This window comes from Leptonotus elevatus, chromosome 10 (genome assembly GCF_054856555.1).
Source record: "Leptonotus elevatus isolate MCC_2025b chromosome 10, RoL_Lele_1.0, whole genome shotgun sequence".
Taxonomy (NCBI): domain Eukaryota; kingdom Metazoa; phylum Chordata; class Actinopteri; order Syngnathiformes; family Syngnathidae; genus Leptonotus; species Leptonotus elevatus.
The window spans coordinates 3,761,670-3,776,520 of NC_141248.1; the positions used below are offsets into that span (position 1 = coordinate 3,761,670).

Genomic DNA, 14,851 nt, shown 5'->3' on the forward strand with positions numbered 1-14,851 from the left:
TAATTTACTTTACAATGATATGTTCTATGCAGCTCCACTAGTCTAAACACGGTATTGTATTCTGGTTAATATTGTGTTTGCGCCAAAGGAGTTAAGTAGCACAATCCATCCGTTTTTATCCAGCTCAGGGAGCGGATATTTTGCCACCTGCTTTTGACTGAAAATGACATCACAGTTGCTCAGGTAACGACCAATCACGGCTCACCTATTTCCTTAAGCTGAGCCGTGATTCGTTGTTACCTGAGCAACTGTAATGTCATTTTCAGTGGACAGAAGTTGGCAACCTGCCTGCCCCCTGAAATGGATAAAATCAGGTTTTTGATATTGCACTCATATTCCACAAATGTAATATTAATCAGGGCACTGTGTTTAGAATAGTGGGGGCACATGCAACATAATTATTGCAAAGAAAAGTTTTGGGTTGACTTCTCGTGTAATAAGGCCCACTGAACATTTACATTATGAAGACTTGCCGCACTCATTTAGAATTTTTTCCTGCTAAAATTAGTTAAAACTTGTTTTTAAAAATACATTTTATCCTATTAAAATGTGTTTGATTTTACATACAGTACAAATAGCGAAAATATTTTTTAACATTTGATTAAATATTTAATATAATATATGAAATATAATATATTAAATATAATATAATGAAAAATAAATATGAATGAACTAAGGATGTGAATGACTTTTTTCCATTATTACAATAATTGTTTAAACTTACTTTTCTTTTTTACCTCATCTATGAAGGACCTCAAGTCAAAAATGTGCTTCACAATAGTTTGCATGTGTTTCTGCCAGTCAAAAACACTACAAGTATTCTGATTAACATTGTGTTTGTGAAATATAAAGCAGCGAAATCCACCCATTTTTATCCATCTCAGGAGGCTGCCAATTTGCCACTTGCTGTCGACTATAAATGACCTCACAGTGTCCAAGGATTCAGCTTGCGAACGTCACATGACCAACCCCAGAAAACAGATGAGCCGTGATTGGTTGTTACCTGAGCCCTTTAGGCACTGGGATGTCATTTTCAGTTGACAAGGTGAAAAATGGAAGCACCTAGAGATTGATGAAAATTTTGTGCATTTTGCTGCTTAATTCATATTCCACAAACGCAACAGTAATAATAGGAATATTTGGACTTAAGTTCTCCTGTGAAAATAAAAGTGCTGATGTTCTTAAGTTTTTCTTTACTTAACAAAAAACGTTGGGGGGGGGGGGGGGGGGTACTTCGTTGTTGCTATGAGGCCACGTCATCCACTTTTTTCCCCCTCGATCCCTCTATTTAAAATGCAGTAAGTCGCACCCCGCTCTCTTACCGTAGTTTTTGCGGCTGAGCGTACAACGCACACATTTCAAACAACCAGTGAGCGACTAACTGAGCTAAATCATCGTCAACATGAGAGTCAGATCGGCAGTGGCGTTATGTTTCTTCAGCTTTGTGAGTCTGTCTAAATGCGCACCTCCGACTTGTTACTCCAGATCGCTGAGCCTGAGCAAAGAAGTGATGACCCTGTTAGACAAGATTCACACTTACCATCGCACGGTAAGAGCGCCCCACTGCGTTACTTTGTCACGTTGTTTGTAATTTCTCATTCGTGTCGTCTTCTGTTTTGGCAGAAAACGTGTGCTGAGGTGCTACCAATCATCTTCCTTGATGTTCATGTAAGTTTTCTAACTTTATGTACACCTGTGCGGCTATGCCATCGACACAGGCTGTTATACTAGGGGCAATTTAGTTTACAAAAGCAGATAGTGTTGCCAAGTTTTGGTCATTACTAGCGATTTTTGTTGCGGCTGCTCAATTATTTTTCAAAAAAAGTGACTTTAAATGAACAATTTTCACATTTTCCATATGACAAGAACTTAGTCCATTGGAAGACAATGGCAGAATAAACAATCACACTGAACATTGCCTGGTGCTTATTATGTTTATATTTGGCAGAAGCACCCGGAGTATGTCACAAATATTTTGATGAGGTCGCCTTGCCTGACCCCACTACTCAACATGAGAAAAAAAGTGATAGCTAAAGATGCTGCACATGACACACATGTAATGATGTCAGATTAATTCACATGATACATCACAGTCATATCAGAGAGGGGGGGAATCCCAAGGTAAAGTGTAATTGCACATCCACTACAGTAAGTGGCAGTGGCACATTGTCGGAGGTGCGCCTGGAGTATTAGCTCCTCTGCAGAAGTGTACTTAGAGCAATTTTATAGACAAGCGACACTATTTAGAATTGCGGTAGAGAGTGTGTGTCGGTGGAGGGGGGGGGGGGGTATTTTCTTTGGGGGTCGTGTAATAAAAAAATAGTTGAGTAGCACTGCTATAAGATAATGCACAATTTGTTAATAACTTCAATAGTTCAATTCAAAAAGTGAAATTCATATTGTATATTCAATTGACAAAGAAAAACATTTCCTTTTATTTTTATTTTATTTTAAATTCTGTTTATTTTGGCTTACAGCTGAAAAAAAACATTCATAAGAAACAATCAAAAGATTAGCCTTAAAGTATTGTCTACTGTGAATCTGCATATTGAGTTTCAGTTTTTGAACTACACAAATAAAAATAATTTTTTTCTGATATTCTCATTTGAGATGGGCCAGCTTTTATATTTTGGTAGTTATGAGGGAGTTCTATGTTAACTCAAGTGATCATGCCTTGGCTTGCGCCATTTCAAGACGAATGTGGTGTCTTTATCGTTGTAGAACTCCTGCATCACGACCAAGCTCCGTGACTTCCTCTACATGCTTGTGAACCATCCCAGCCAGTACTGCCGAGAGCGACCCAGGATGGTGCTACTGAAAACAAAAATTCAAAACTTGTACGCCATCATCACAAGAATTTGCTATCGGGTGAGAGCATCTTAAACTCCGTGTAGCCTCCAACTCACTGGTAGACTTTGTTTTGCCGCTTCGAGGTGACCTTGCGTCTTTATTGCTTTTGGCAGGACTTGGTGTTTTTCACAGACGACTGCGAGGCTATCGACACTGGACACAGCAGGCCTCACTATGCGGAGGACAGACTTCAGCTTCTGCAGGAGGAGAGATAAGCAATTCAAGGAGTAACCCTAACACAGTCAAATGTAAAAGCAATATGTACATAAACACACCATGCAATGTATTCAGTTGGAAGCATGTTGCGCTGACTCGTGCATGTTTAGTGGACATGCATGGTTACATTCCTGCAAGGACGGCAGAATTTTCCACAGGAAATTTGCTGAATGCCAACCGTGCCGACGCTAACATTGAAATAATAAACCCGTAAGAGATGCTTAAGTGAGGGCCTTAGCCTTCGTTTACTGATCAAAGCTTTGTGTGTCATTAAAAGAAATAGGCTGTGTTGCCATAACCCTTGCTCTACCTACTAAACAGGTCTTCAGGGAGCAACATTCTGGGGACATTTGTAAAGTTCAATGCACTGCTTGAAAATGTGATGCAAGGAATTCTGTTATCACTTTTTCTCTCACAGACAGCCCAGCACTGCTTCACAGCAAGCCAACACTGACTGTTTTTATTCAAATATCATATAATATTTCATATTACATTACAATGTAAGTTCTCGTCTATTTAGCTTTTGTCCTTGTTTTGATTATATCCCTCGATCCCCAAAACAACAAAATAAACTTTTAGTTGTTTCATAATAACTGCCTAGTATTACATTTTTTTTCACTATTTCAACATGGCACATCTTGACTAGAGCCGATATGAGATTCTAAGACAGTATTAAAATTGCATCTCTAAAATGACCTTTTTTAAACTATTTTGGTAAATACCAACAGCATTTTTATCTCCATTGAGCATAATTTTTTAAACAAAATGTAGAAATATTTTTCATGTTAAATATAAATAAATTAATAAATATTATTGTTAATTCTTCTTCTGTTTTAATTCTTAATAAGTTACAGTGTCTCATCATTAGTGAGCTATTCTAAAAACAGACCTTGGGGCTAACTAGTACGGTCTACTGCAATTTGTTTTTGACTTCTTAGAACAATGCACCTTAACTCATTTGCTCCCCAAAACGTATAAATATATTTTATTTGAAATATTATGGTGCTCCCAAAGACGTTTTTATGTTTTTTATGTGTTTTTTTTATGCGAGAGCATACAGAAGGCTTTAATGCCTCTGAACTAAAGAGAATGCTTGGAGCAATTTGTAGTTATTACAAAAATAACCAGCAGCAGAGTATAAGAGATCAACCAGGGCCATGTTGCAAAAGGCTTTTCCCCCCACTGTTTTAAACAGATTTGTGAATAATGATGAAACTTAGCTATATCCTAATGCTAATTGCTGCAAAACGGAAACCGATAGAAATACACTTTTTTCCTGATGAAAGAAGAGACTCTAATCTTTCTTTTGGTAGGTTCCATGTTTTTATAGCAATAGAACACAGTATTCCGTGGGCCTTGCAAAATCTGTCAAAATCCAGTAAAACAGCCGGGAGAGAAGGGGGTTGCTTCAGTAAAAATGGCTGCCAGCGAATGAGTTAATCTTCTTCTTCTTTTCCTTTTGGCTTTTCCCTTCAGGGGTCACCACAGCGAATCCGTTGCCTCCATCTAACCCTGTCCTCTGCATCCTCTGCTCTCACACCAACTTCCTTCATGTCCTCTTTAACTACATCCATAAACCTCCTCTTTGGTCTTCCTCTAGACCTCCTGCCTGGCATTTGGAAACTCAGCATCCTTCTGCCAATACACTCACTATCTCTCCTCTGGACATGTCCAAACCATCTCAGTCTGGCGTTTCTGACTTTATCTCCAAAGCCTCTAACATTTGCTGTCCCTCTGATGTAGTCATTCCTGATTCTATCCATCCTGGTCACTCCCAAAGAGAACCTCAGCATCTTCATCTCTGCCACCTCCAGCTCTGCCTCCTGTCTTTTCCTCAGTGGCACCGTCTCCAGACCAAACAACATGGCTGGTGCCACCACAGTTTTATAAACCTTTCCTTTCATTTTAGCGGAAACTCTTCTATCACACACCACACCTGACACTTTTCTCCACCCGTTACAGCCTACCTGCATACGCTTCTTCACTTATTTTCCACATTCTCGATTGCTCTGGACTGTTGACCGCAAATACGTCAACTCCTCGACCTTGTTGGTCTCTTCTCCCAGTAACCTCACTCTTCCACTTGTGTCCCTCCCATTCACACACAGATACTCCGTCTTGCTACGGCTAACCTTCATTCCCCTCCTTTCCAGGGCAAACTTCCACGCCTCTAGCTTCTCCTCCATCTATTCCTTGCTCTCACTACAGATTACAATTTAATCTGCAAACATCATAGTACATGGAGGTTTCTGTCTAACCTCGTCTGTCATCCTGTCCATTGCCATCGCAAACAAGAAGGGGCTAAAAGATGATCCCTGATGTAGTCCCACCTCCACTTTGAACTCCTCCGTCACACCTACAGCACACCTCACCACTGTCTTACAGTCCTCATACATGTCCCGCACCACTTGAACATACTTCTCTGCCACTCCAGACTTCCTCATACAAAACCACAGTTCCTCTCTGGGCACCCTGTCGTAAACTTTCTCCAGATCTACAAAGGCACAATGCAGCTCCTTCTGACTTTCTCTGTACTTCTCTATCAACATCCTCAAAGCAAATGTGGTACTCTTATGTTTTCCCATACTGCTGCTCACAAATGTTCACCTCTGCCCTCAGTCTAGCTTCAACTACTCTTTCCCATAGCTTCATTGTGTGGCTCATCAGCTTTATTCCTCTAGTTGCCACAACTCTGCACGTCTCCCGTCCTCTCTATTTTTCGTTCTCTCTCATTTTCCTCATTCATCAACTCTTCAAAGTACTTTTTCCATCTTCCCATCACACTACTGGCATCCGTCAACACACTTCCATCCCTATCCTTTATTACCCTAACCTGTTGCACATCCTTCCTTTCTTTGTCTCTTTGCCTTGCCAACCTGTATAGATCAGTCTCTCTCTCCTTACTATCCAACCTAGCATACAAGTAATGTAAGCCCCTTGTTTGGCCTTTGCCACTTCTACTTTCACCTTACGCTGCATTTCCCTGTACTCCTTTCTACTTTCTTCAGTCCTCTCAGTGTCTCACTTCTTCTTAGCTAACCTCTTTCTCTGGATCCACTTCTGCACCTCCTCATTCCACCACCAAGTATTCTTATCTCATTTCCTTCCAGATGACACACCAAGGACTGTCCTACCTGTCTCCCTGATCATTGCTGTAGTTGTCCAATCATCTGGAAGCACCTCCTGACCATCCAGAGCCTGTCTCAACTCCTTCCTAAAAGTCATACAACACTCTTCCTTTTTCAGCTTCCATGATTCCTTTGCCGTCTTTGTCTTCCTCACCACCAGCGTCATCCTACACACTACCATCCTATGCTGTCTGGCTACACTCTCACCTACCACTACTTTGCAGTCGCAGATCTCCTGCAGATGACACCGTCTACCTGTGTACTCCTACCTCCACTCTTGTAGGTCACCCTTTGTTCCTGCCTCTTCTGGAAGGAAGTATTCACAACAGCCATTTCCATTCTTTTACCATTCTTTTTCATTTACCGGCACTTCATTTGAAAAGGGGCTCCAAACAGATGACGACAGTATCGCTTGTGCACAGCCCCAATTTGGTCTCCCTCTCCATTTTTAATCAGGTTTAGGTTAATGTTCTGTCTGGGCCTTTCCATATATTCCTCACAGTTTTGGATATTTGTGTTATTGTCATACCCAAAGTTGAAATTCAGCTTCACATCTGAAGGTTTTGCCCTGTTTTGACTTTTTGGAACGGAGTTTAGTTCCATAGTTAGATTTTTTTTTTTTAAGAAAAGAAAGAAAGAAAGAAAAAGGTAATGTCTTGATGTGATCAAACCATGTCATTTTCCCATGTACTTTTATGAGATTTATGAGATCACATAGTCAAAGTCACAAAGTACAAAACAAGTACGTGACAGAAATTTTTGCAGGTTTAATGGAGCTGTTGGCCTTTTGGTGCCGTGGCATGAGCAAATAGACTTATGATATATGTGGTCTTGATCAAAACACCTAATGCCCTGCAATACTTTCCCCAGTAGCACAACGGTGTCACCTTTTTAGTTCAGAAAAATGCATGTAGTGTAATTGCAAAAGTACATTACCGCTACTTGCCACAAGATGGCGGTGCTTGTCAGCATTTGTCAACTTAGAGTTGTCTAAAGTGTTTTTGCATTTCACATCTTCTTTTTAACGTTTAATAAAAATATCATCATATTACTGAATAATGTGCCACAATAAGTGAAATCGCAATTTGATTCATATAATTTTAAGTGTATAAAAAAATTCTTCACACTTGTTTAGAATGATGTTATATGCTATTATACCTGTCTGTGTAAATATTTCGTATATCATCAACCTCTTAAAATAATGGCCTAAGTAATATTTTGACAACAAAAAAATCCAATTAAATAAAAAAAATATTCGAAAATGGAGTAGGTCTAATTGATAATATATGATAATCAGAATGTGGTTCCATTTTGTTATGTTTTCTGAAATAATATGACATAGGCAATTATTTTAGAAGGTCGACAAGAGAACTTTTGAGTTGAAGTTATGCTCCTTTCAAAACAAGCATGTTTGTTGCTCATAGTAAAGCAAATCGGATTCAAATGTACCTCTTAACCACATGAAGCTGCACTTCTAATGAAGGAACCCTGCCAACACCAAAATGTTAGTGAGCAGCATGAGGCTTGTTAAAAAAAAATGTTAGTCATAAAATGTAATTGTTGTGCTTATTGATCATCATCATTACAGGGCTGCAGAATTCACATTGTTTTGTATCATTAAGGCAAAATGAGAATAAAACCTTCAGTCAGCGGGCGTCCGGATAATTTCCCAATTTAATGTTCTGTGACCCTGCACCAAAAATGTTAAACGCTGGATCATAAAACAGAAAAACTTTGCCCAGGGGGTCGCAGTAATCATTCTCTGCTTTGTTGAAATAAATGAGCTCGTAAAGTACAGATCAGAAACCTATTTACATTAAAGGATCACTGATGCACTTTGTGATTCACTTGTGCTTTAAAGGGCTTTCAGGCAATTTTCCATCACATTAAGCACTTTTTATTGCATCTTAAAAAAAACGTGTTGCCTCATTAGTCCACATAAGAAAATGTTTCTCCTTAAAATAGATGTTTGTAAAACTCTAGTTATAATTATGTTACACAGTAAATGTGGCTAGGATGCTCGTGTTATAGTTTTACCCAAGCTGGAATAATGGACTGAAACTGTGCCAATTGTAAAGATGCCTAAAAAATGCCATAATAATAAAAAATTATAATAGCTCCATTATTTGTATGTGGGGCTAATTACTCATTTGTGTCAGTCAGTCACGGGCTCTTAAGGCCAAATCATGATAAATGAAGGCTGTTAGTCATTTTAACGTCAACGTCATTAAACACTCTCAATGTGGTGATGACTGTAACTACGGCAGTGGTTGTTAAAAGTAAAGTGGATATCGAAAGTCTACACACCCCTGTTCAATTCTTCTTTTTTTCATGCTATAAAAAAGAGACCAATCTTTTTCCACCATGAAAGTGACTTATAGTTTGTACAACTCATTGCTTTGTTGTATTTTTGCTATTTTTTGTTTGAGAAGACATCATGTTCATAATTGCACTTTAGCAACACATGAGGGAAAATGTGTCCAATTAAAAACCGTGATTGTTCTTTTTGGCCATAATTCCAGAAGGTATGTTTGGCGCAAAACACAACACCGCTCATCACCAAAGGTGCTAGTATGATATTTTTCTTTAGATGGAACTGAAACCTTAGACAAGGTTGAAGGAATTCTGAACATTTTCAAAAAGCAGTCAGTGTGAGTACAAAACGTTCAGGCTTCTGATAGAAAGACAAAAAAATGACAGGAAAAGCCTACTAGAACATCTCTAATGTATTTGGGTTTAATCAGAGGCAATTTAAATGGTAACTGGTGTGTGCTGACAACCATTTAATTTGATTTAGAAATTATTGTTATTGGTCAGTTCGAAACAACCACATCCCAGTTATAAGAGGGTGTGCAGACTTTTGCAATCACTTTATTATTACTTACCCTAGCAAACCTTTTTTTCAAGTTGTATTCTTCTGGTTATGGTTAGCTATGTAGGAAAAGTTCAACAGGCGTGTGTAGACTTTTTTTGTAATTTACTGTGAATGTGTTTAAACATTTAAATTCCTAACACTTATGTCTTTCACTGCTCTCTTGTGGACACTATAGGCCACTGCAGTTGAAAAAAAGGTACGTTTTTTACAGCCTCATTCCTCCAATGAGGCAATGTTTGTAAATAAATACAGCGCCAAACAAAAGTGAAAGTGTGGAACTATATTTACACTTAATGGAAATTATGATTTAGTGACAATATGTGCAATACAGAGAATAACCACCATAATCACCATTTGGAGTAGCTAATGGTGATGATGGATACTATTTCAGCAAATTTAGTTTTGATCAAGAGCAAATATTATTGAATGTGTTCATTTTATAACTATATACAGAATACATGAAATCATTTATTATTTTCATTTTACTTAATTATAACTCGATGTATTACTGTTGTCAATGAGTTAGGAACAGCTGCTTTTCTGCAGATGCTGTGCTTTTTTAGAATATTTTCAATATGTGCAGCAGCAAGACATTTGTGCTGATATCTTTATTAGCAGATGGCTGAACACTGATTTATTATATAACTATTTCATTAATAATGCTAGATTTGCTTTGACATCACAGGACTCAAGTACAGGCCTGACAGTGACAAATATGAAGACATATGACTCAAATATTTCATTTTGGGTATAGTCTTTTAAGATGTTGAGATGAAATATGATTTTTTTATGAGCTGACATTGTGAAAGACAAATCCAAGCAGGCTGTTAGTTGACCTTTTCTGCTCAATATTTCAACATCATTGCCTCAATATGATGTCGTAAAATACAGTCCATATGTGTCAGGTGAAAGTATCCTATAATGAAATGCAGGTTAGAAAATGTAACCAAAACCCAAACGAAAAAAAAAAAATTACGTGATTGTTTTTGTTTTGTCTTTTAAATAAATGTAGAATTTGCAAGTAGAAACTGTCTGTTTTCCAGTTTCACGTTTTAAAAGTGCAGAAGTGTGTAGATGGACTTGGAAATGCAGTGGGAGCTGCGTGATTGTGACTTGGAACAAAAAGTAGTAGGAATGTGTGACTGTTTAGAGTAAGCATAAACAACAGTTTGTTATTTGCAGCTTGTATCTTTTATGATGGTTTAATTGGTGGCCTGATAATGTCACCTCACTTAAAAAACATAAATACTTAAAATAAACCATTATACAAATTGTTACATAAATAGATGTATTCTGCTTCTGGTCTCCTGAATTTATTAAATTCATCCATCCTCGACCAAAATGACAACCGGTTGACTGAACTACAAATGTTTTCAACAAAGTGCTGTTTTAGCATTTCCAATTAACATTTTATCTACTTGCAATTTGAATACAACCAAAATTAATACATCGCTGGGCTGAAACCCTTTCACCCATTAACATTGCATCATCAAATGGAGCATGCCATTCAACTCTTTTGATTGGTCAATAACACCCACATGTGTGGACTCGCCAATACATTTGTGGGGAAAAAATTACAATTTACCAAGATGTCACTTATGAGATTTCTGGATGCCAGGGAAATGAAAATAAAAATAATAATAAATGAAGCTGCCTCTTTCCAACCTAAATGGAATGGGGCCTTATTTAACATATAACAATATGTACTATTTCTGAATATTTTCTGTGAAAAAGATGAAAAGCTAGGGAACATTTGCACCATAATAAAATAAAGTGGGTTGAACCAAAGCTACATTGCAATAATAATGCTGTATTGTATTTTTTTCCATCCTTTTCAAGGTAGTAAAATAATACAATATTATAAATATTTATATATTAGTCCTATACTAAATAACGTAGTCTGTATGCATGTCAAAATGTCATCACATTACTCATATATTGACTCAAGGATCATTTAACATCAGTCCTTAACATTTTGGTGCTAATAATTCAATCGAAACATTTTACATCTGGCGGCTTTTTATGCATGCCTTTTAGACACGAGTGATTTCAAAACCACCAGTATATCACGAGGATTGATGACTGACATCTAAATGAGCATTTGTGCCAAACAGCAGCCTGCTGTGATCTTTGGTCGTTGAGAATTTCGCCGGAGGGCAAAAGAGAAATGAGACAAAAGCATTTTGCAGAAGGGAACGCATCCCAGTCACGTCGCTCTGCTTTTCATATGACGCATTCAACCGTGTGATTAAGTCGCAATCAAAATTTGGCTTTTACGCTGGATATGTCTCTGAAATAACAATTACTGGAGAAGGAGGAGAAAAAAAACTTCCTGTTGCGCAAGCCTTCTTTCGGGACAGCAGCTTGTCATCGCGCAGAGGAGGAAATCACCGCTGCAAAGCGTCCCTGCAGTCCCCCGTTGACATTTTAGGAATGATAAAAGTTCCGCCTTGCCTGCAGCTACAGCCTCTCTGGAGCCGGGCCGGGCCTCCATCCGCGCTCATTACAAACAATTATTTTACTTCGTTTTAACTCATTCTGCACGGTGAGCGAGAGAAAGAGAAACGCCTTTATTGCATGCTCTGTAATTTGCAACAATCTGATCCCGCTTTTTTGGGGGGGAGAAGGTTTCGTTTCAGGTGCTCCACGACTGAGGAATGCGCCTCAGACACTCATGTCTTACCTCGTAATGGCCTGTCATTTGGCTCGTTTTACACCCCTTTAACCCACGCTAATGACACACGTGGGCTAGTTAAAGCTCCGATATTTATCAGTGTGTTTTGAAGTGGGTTCGTCAACGTGCACCCCCCACCCCAACCTCCAGCCACCACATGATCCCCACCCCTAAACTCTGCTGGCGCCAACAGAATCTAGGTTAGTCGTCTCACGGCAATGGGCAACAGCTGTAGCAATACATTCCAAAAATAACGTGTGACAAGTTGACATTGCTTGCACATATCATTAAAGGGAAACAAAGTTGCATAAATCTAAAATATGTCAACGTCATCCTTTTCTTCCTGCTTGCCAATAATCATTACATAATGTCAATCAAGACAAGTGAAATGAAAAAGAATAAACAATTTATTAAGTTATGTCACAAATATATTCATAATATAAATGAGGATATTTTTCCAAATATACATTATTTTACAGTACACGTATCCCTTGCGAAGGGAATCATTACAACAACAGACACTAGTGCTGTTTTTTTAACTCTCCTTTTTTTTTTTTTTTAAATGCTGAAGTTTTTTTTTATATTTACAAAAAGCATTGACACTGTGATCCGGTCTAGCTGGACATTACTATGATTTAAAAAAAATGTTTCCACAAAAATATTGCAGCAGCCCAACAATCCTGCTGCACAATTGTGTTATGTGTCCATACTTGAGTGTCCTCCCGTATTGGTCTAATTTTTTTTTTTAATCAGATGGATCGCAACATCTTTTTGGAAGACTTACTGGAGATAAGACATTAGGTCCTCGAAAGATGAGACACTTTGCAGGGATAAAAACACTCCAAAGCTGAGTCTTACCCCACTGATAATTTTTGTTTTTTTTAAACAAGTGTCCATGGTCGTGTGTCCATCATCAGGCTAGGTACATGCTGTATCCGACGTGGGCGGCGTACAGTCCCACGGGGGACATCGGCAGCGAGTGCCTCTGGAAGGCGTGCGAGCCCGCGTAGGACCCGGGGACGTGCGCACTCAGCGGGAAGGAAATCCCAAACGCGGGAGGCAACATGGGCTTGGCTGCCATTTTCAGTTTCTCCAGTTCTGCCTCCTGTAGCCGCTTGGCTTTGGCTCTCCTGTTCTGAAACCAGATCTTAACCTGGGTCTCTGTCAAGCTGAGGGAACTGGAGAACTCGGCGCGCTCGGCGATGGACAGGTACTGCTTCTGGCGGAACTTTCTCTCCAAGGCCAGCAGCTGGGACGTTGTGAAAGGGGTCCGAGGCTTCCTGTTGGTCTTGTGTTTCCTCAGAGGACACGCGGGTGGACTCAACCTCCCTGGGAAATATATTAAAAAAAGAGCAAACATGCTTCAACCTGTCTAGAATAGTTCATGCATGGCTCTTTGGGCCACAAAAAGATAGTTTGTCATAAAAAAAAAATCAATTATTATTGTTGATTTTGCTTCTCTTACTGTAAATGGTTTTGAACTAACATCATTTGTCATTGTTTTATTACTTCCGGTTTATTCGCCCTAAATTTTCAGTTTGGATTCTAAATCAGTTTTACCCAAATTGATTAAATCCAGTAAATAAGAAGGATGTGTGTATATATATATATATATATATATATATATATATACATGTATATATAGGCCTCTAGTTGTGTATAAATTTCATGGTTCAATTGGCCCAAAACCCCAACAACAACCCGACAACAATAGAGCCGAAATTTACGTTTTGTGTAAACAGCAGGATATTTTATTGATACATTTAGAGCTAGCTGTAAATTCCAAAATCACATAAAAATCCGCACGGTTCCAAATATTCATTACATTCGCATTACCACATGAGCTACAATGGTTTAGAATTGGCAAGTAATTAGCCCAAGACGGTTCATTTTATTACCATATCGTGCGTAAAAGTGCATCAAGACCCGGAAACAACAAAATAGACTTACGTGGAGGTGTGGGAGAAAAACGAGGACTCTGGATCCAAGAAGTTCTCTCTTGACTATCTGGACTCTCGGGTTTAATCAACACGTCCTCCTGCATGTTCATGAGCTCGCCCACTGAAAAAGAGGAACCCATCGGGATAGCAGGCAAGGAAGTATCCAGACCTCCGAACGGACCCATCCGAACCCCCTTCTGCAGAGACTGCGACGTCCCGGCCACGGAGGGGCCGTCTGGGGAAGGCGCCTCTCTGCTCGGCTTGCGATCAGCCATCAGAGCCTCGACGCTGAAGGGCAGGATGGTCACTTTGGGCTTCCCGGCGTCCTCTGCGGGGCTCAGGCTGGTCTGCATGTCGCCTCTCGTGACCAGCGCCGAGCGAGAGGGGAGATCTTCACTTTTCGAATCCGCGGCGGCGGCCAAAACTGACATCAACACCGACGATGGGGCCATACAGGTCCTACTGACGCCGTGGATCTGTGGTGGTGACTCTCGCGTTGAACTTTGGAGGATAACAAAAAAAGTGAGTTTATAAAAAAAAAAAAGAAGTAAGAAGTTGGTGCGTCAAGGTGTCGACATCCTCATGTTTATGTGAGCCGAATGGAGAGCGCAGCTATAAGACAGGCGTGGAGTGGGAGGCAACCAATCGCAGGATGCATGGGCTGGACGAAATAAGTACAATGCCCCCCCCCCCAAAGGGAAAAAAAGATTCATTTCAATAAACACACAACAAACCGACCGTTAATAAGCCATCATGAGATAGATAGATAGATAGATAGATAGATAGATAGATAGATAGATAGATAGATAGATAGATAGATAGATAGATAGATAGATAGATAGATAGATAGATAGATAGATAGATTGATTGATTGATTGATTGATTGATTTGGGGAAAGATATATAGATAGATGAAACAAACAGATGCTACAATTCAGCAAATTTATTAAAAAAAAAATATTTAATTTTTTTTATTTGTTTGATGTAAATATGTTTGCAATAACTAAAAAACACAAGTGCTGTGTTGATGTGAAGCAGAGAGAAAGGGTGATGCTGCTCATATAATACAATTAGTGCATTTGATCCATTTTATTACCAATACCATATGAATACTCAAATCTTGGGTGGTAATGATACCGACCAGTACTTTTGATATATAAAATCTCACC

General features: G+C 39.0%; 2 protein-coding genes and 1 long non-coding RNA gene across 3 annotated transcripts; 1 reads left to right on the forward strand and 2 right to left on the reverse strand.

The window, feature by feature from the left end:
• Positions 1-1,270: 1,270 nt before the first annotated feature.
• On the forward strand, positions 1,271-3,668 carry cytl1 (cytokine like 1). The gene is made up of 4 exons (XM_086087217.1): positions 1,271-1,549; positions 1,624-1,668; positions 2,722-2,868; positions 2,964-3,668. The coding sequence occupies exons 1-4, from the start codon at positions 1,403-1,405 to the stop codon at positions 3,063-3,065; spliced, it is 441 nt and encodes a 146-aa protein (XP_085943343.1). The 5' UTR covers positions 1,271-1,402; the 3' UTR covers positions 3,066-3,668.
• On the reverse strand, positions 2,434-7,957 carry LOC147166760 (uncharacterized). Its single transcript, XR_015096297.1, has 3 exons — positions 7,835-7,957; positions 2,907-3,047; positions 2,434-2,814 (listed from the first exon to the last, which is right to left on the reverse strand). It is a non-coding gene; the product is annotated as an uncharacterized LOC147166760 (long non-coding RNA).
• Positions 7,958-12,132: 4,175 nt separating this feature from the next.
• On the reverse strand, positions 12,133-14,253 carry msx1a (muscle segment homeobox 1a). Its single transcript, XM_086087216.1, has 2 exons — positions 13,694-14,253; positions 12,133-13,072 (listed from the first exon to the last, which is right to left on the reverse strand). Exons 1-2 carry the CDS (start codon positions 14,133-14,135, stop codon positions 12,657-12,659), a joined length of 858 nt encoding a protein of 285 aa, XP_085943342.1. The 5' UTR covers positions 14,136-14,253; the 3' UTR covers positions 12,133-12,656.
• Between the last annotated feature and the right edge of the window lie 598 nt (positions 14,254-14,851).

Bases quoted from the DNA above. Each gene is read 5' to 3' on its own strand.
- cytl1 (XM_086087217.1), top strand. From the start codon at position 1,403: ATGAGAGTCAGATCGGCAGTGGCGTTATGTTTCTTCAGCTTTGTGAGT. The intron at 1,550-1,623 runs GTAAGAGCGCCC...CTGTTTTGGCAG, and splicing joins TTCACACTTACCATCGCACG to AAAACGTGTGCTGAGGTGCT. The intron at 2,869-2,963 runs GTGAGAGCATCT...TGCTTTTGGCAG, and splicing joins TCACAAGAATTTGCTATCGG to GACTTGGTGTTTTTCACAGA.
- msx1a (XM_086087216.1), bottom strand. From the start codon at position 14,135: ATGGCCCCATCGTCGGTGTTGATGTCAGTTTTGGCCGCCGCCGCGGAT. The intron at 13,073-13,693 runs GTAAGTCTATTT...TATATTTCCCAG, and splicing joins TTTTTCTCCCACACCTCCAC to GGAGGTTGAGTCCACCCGCG.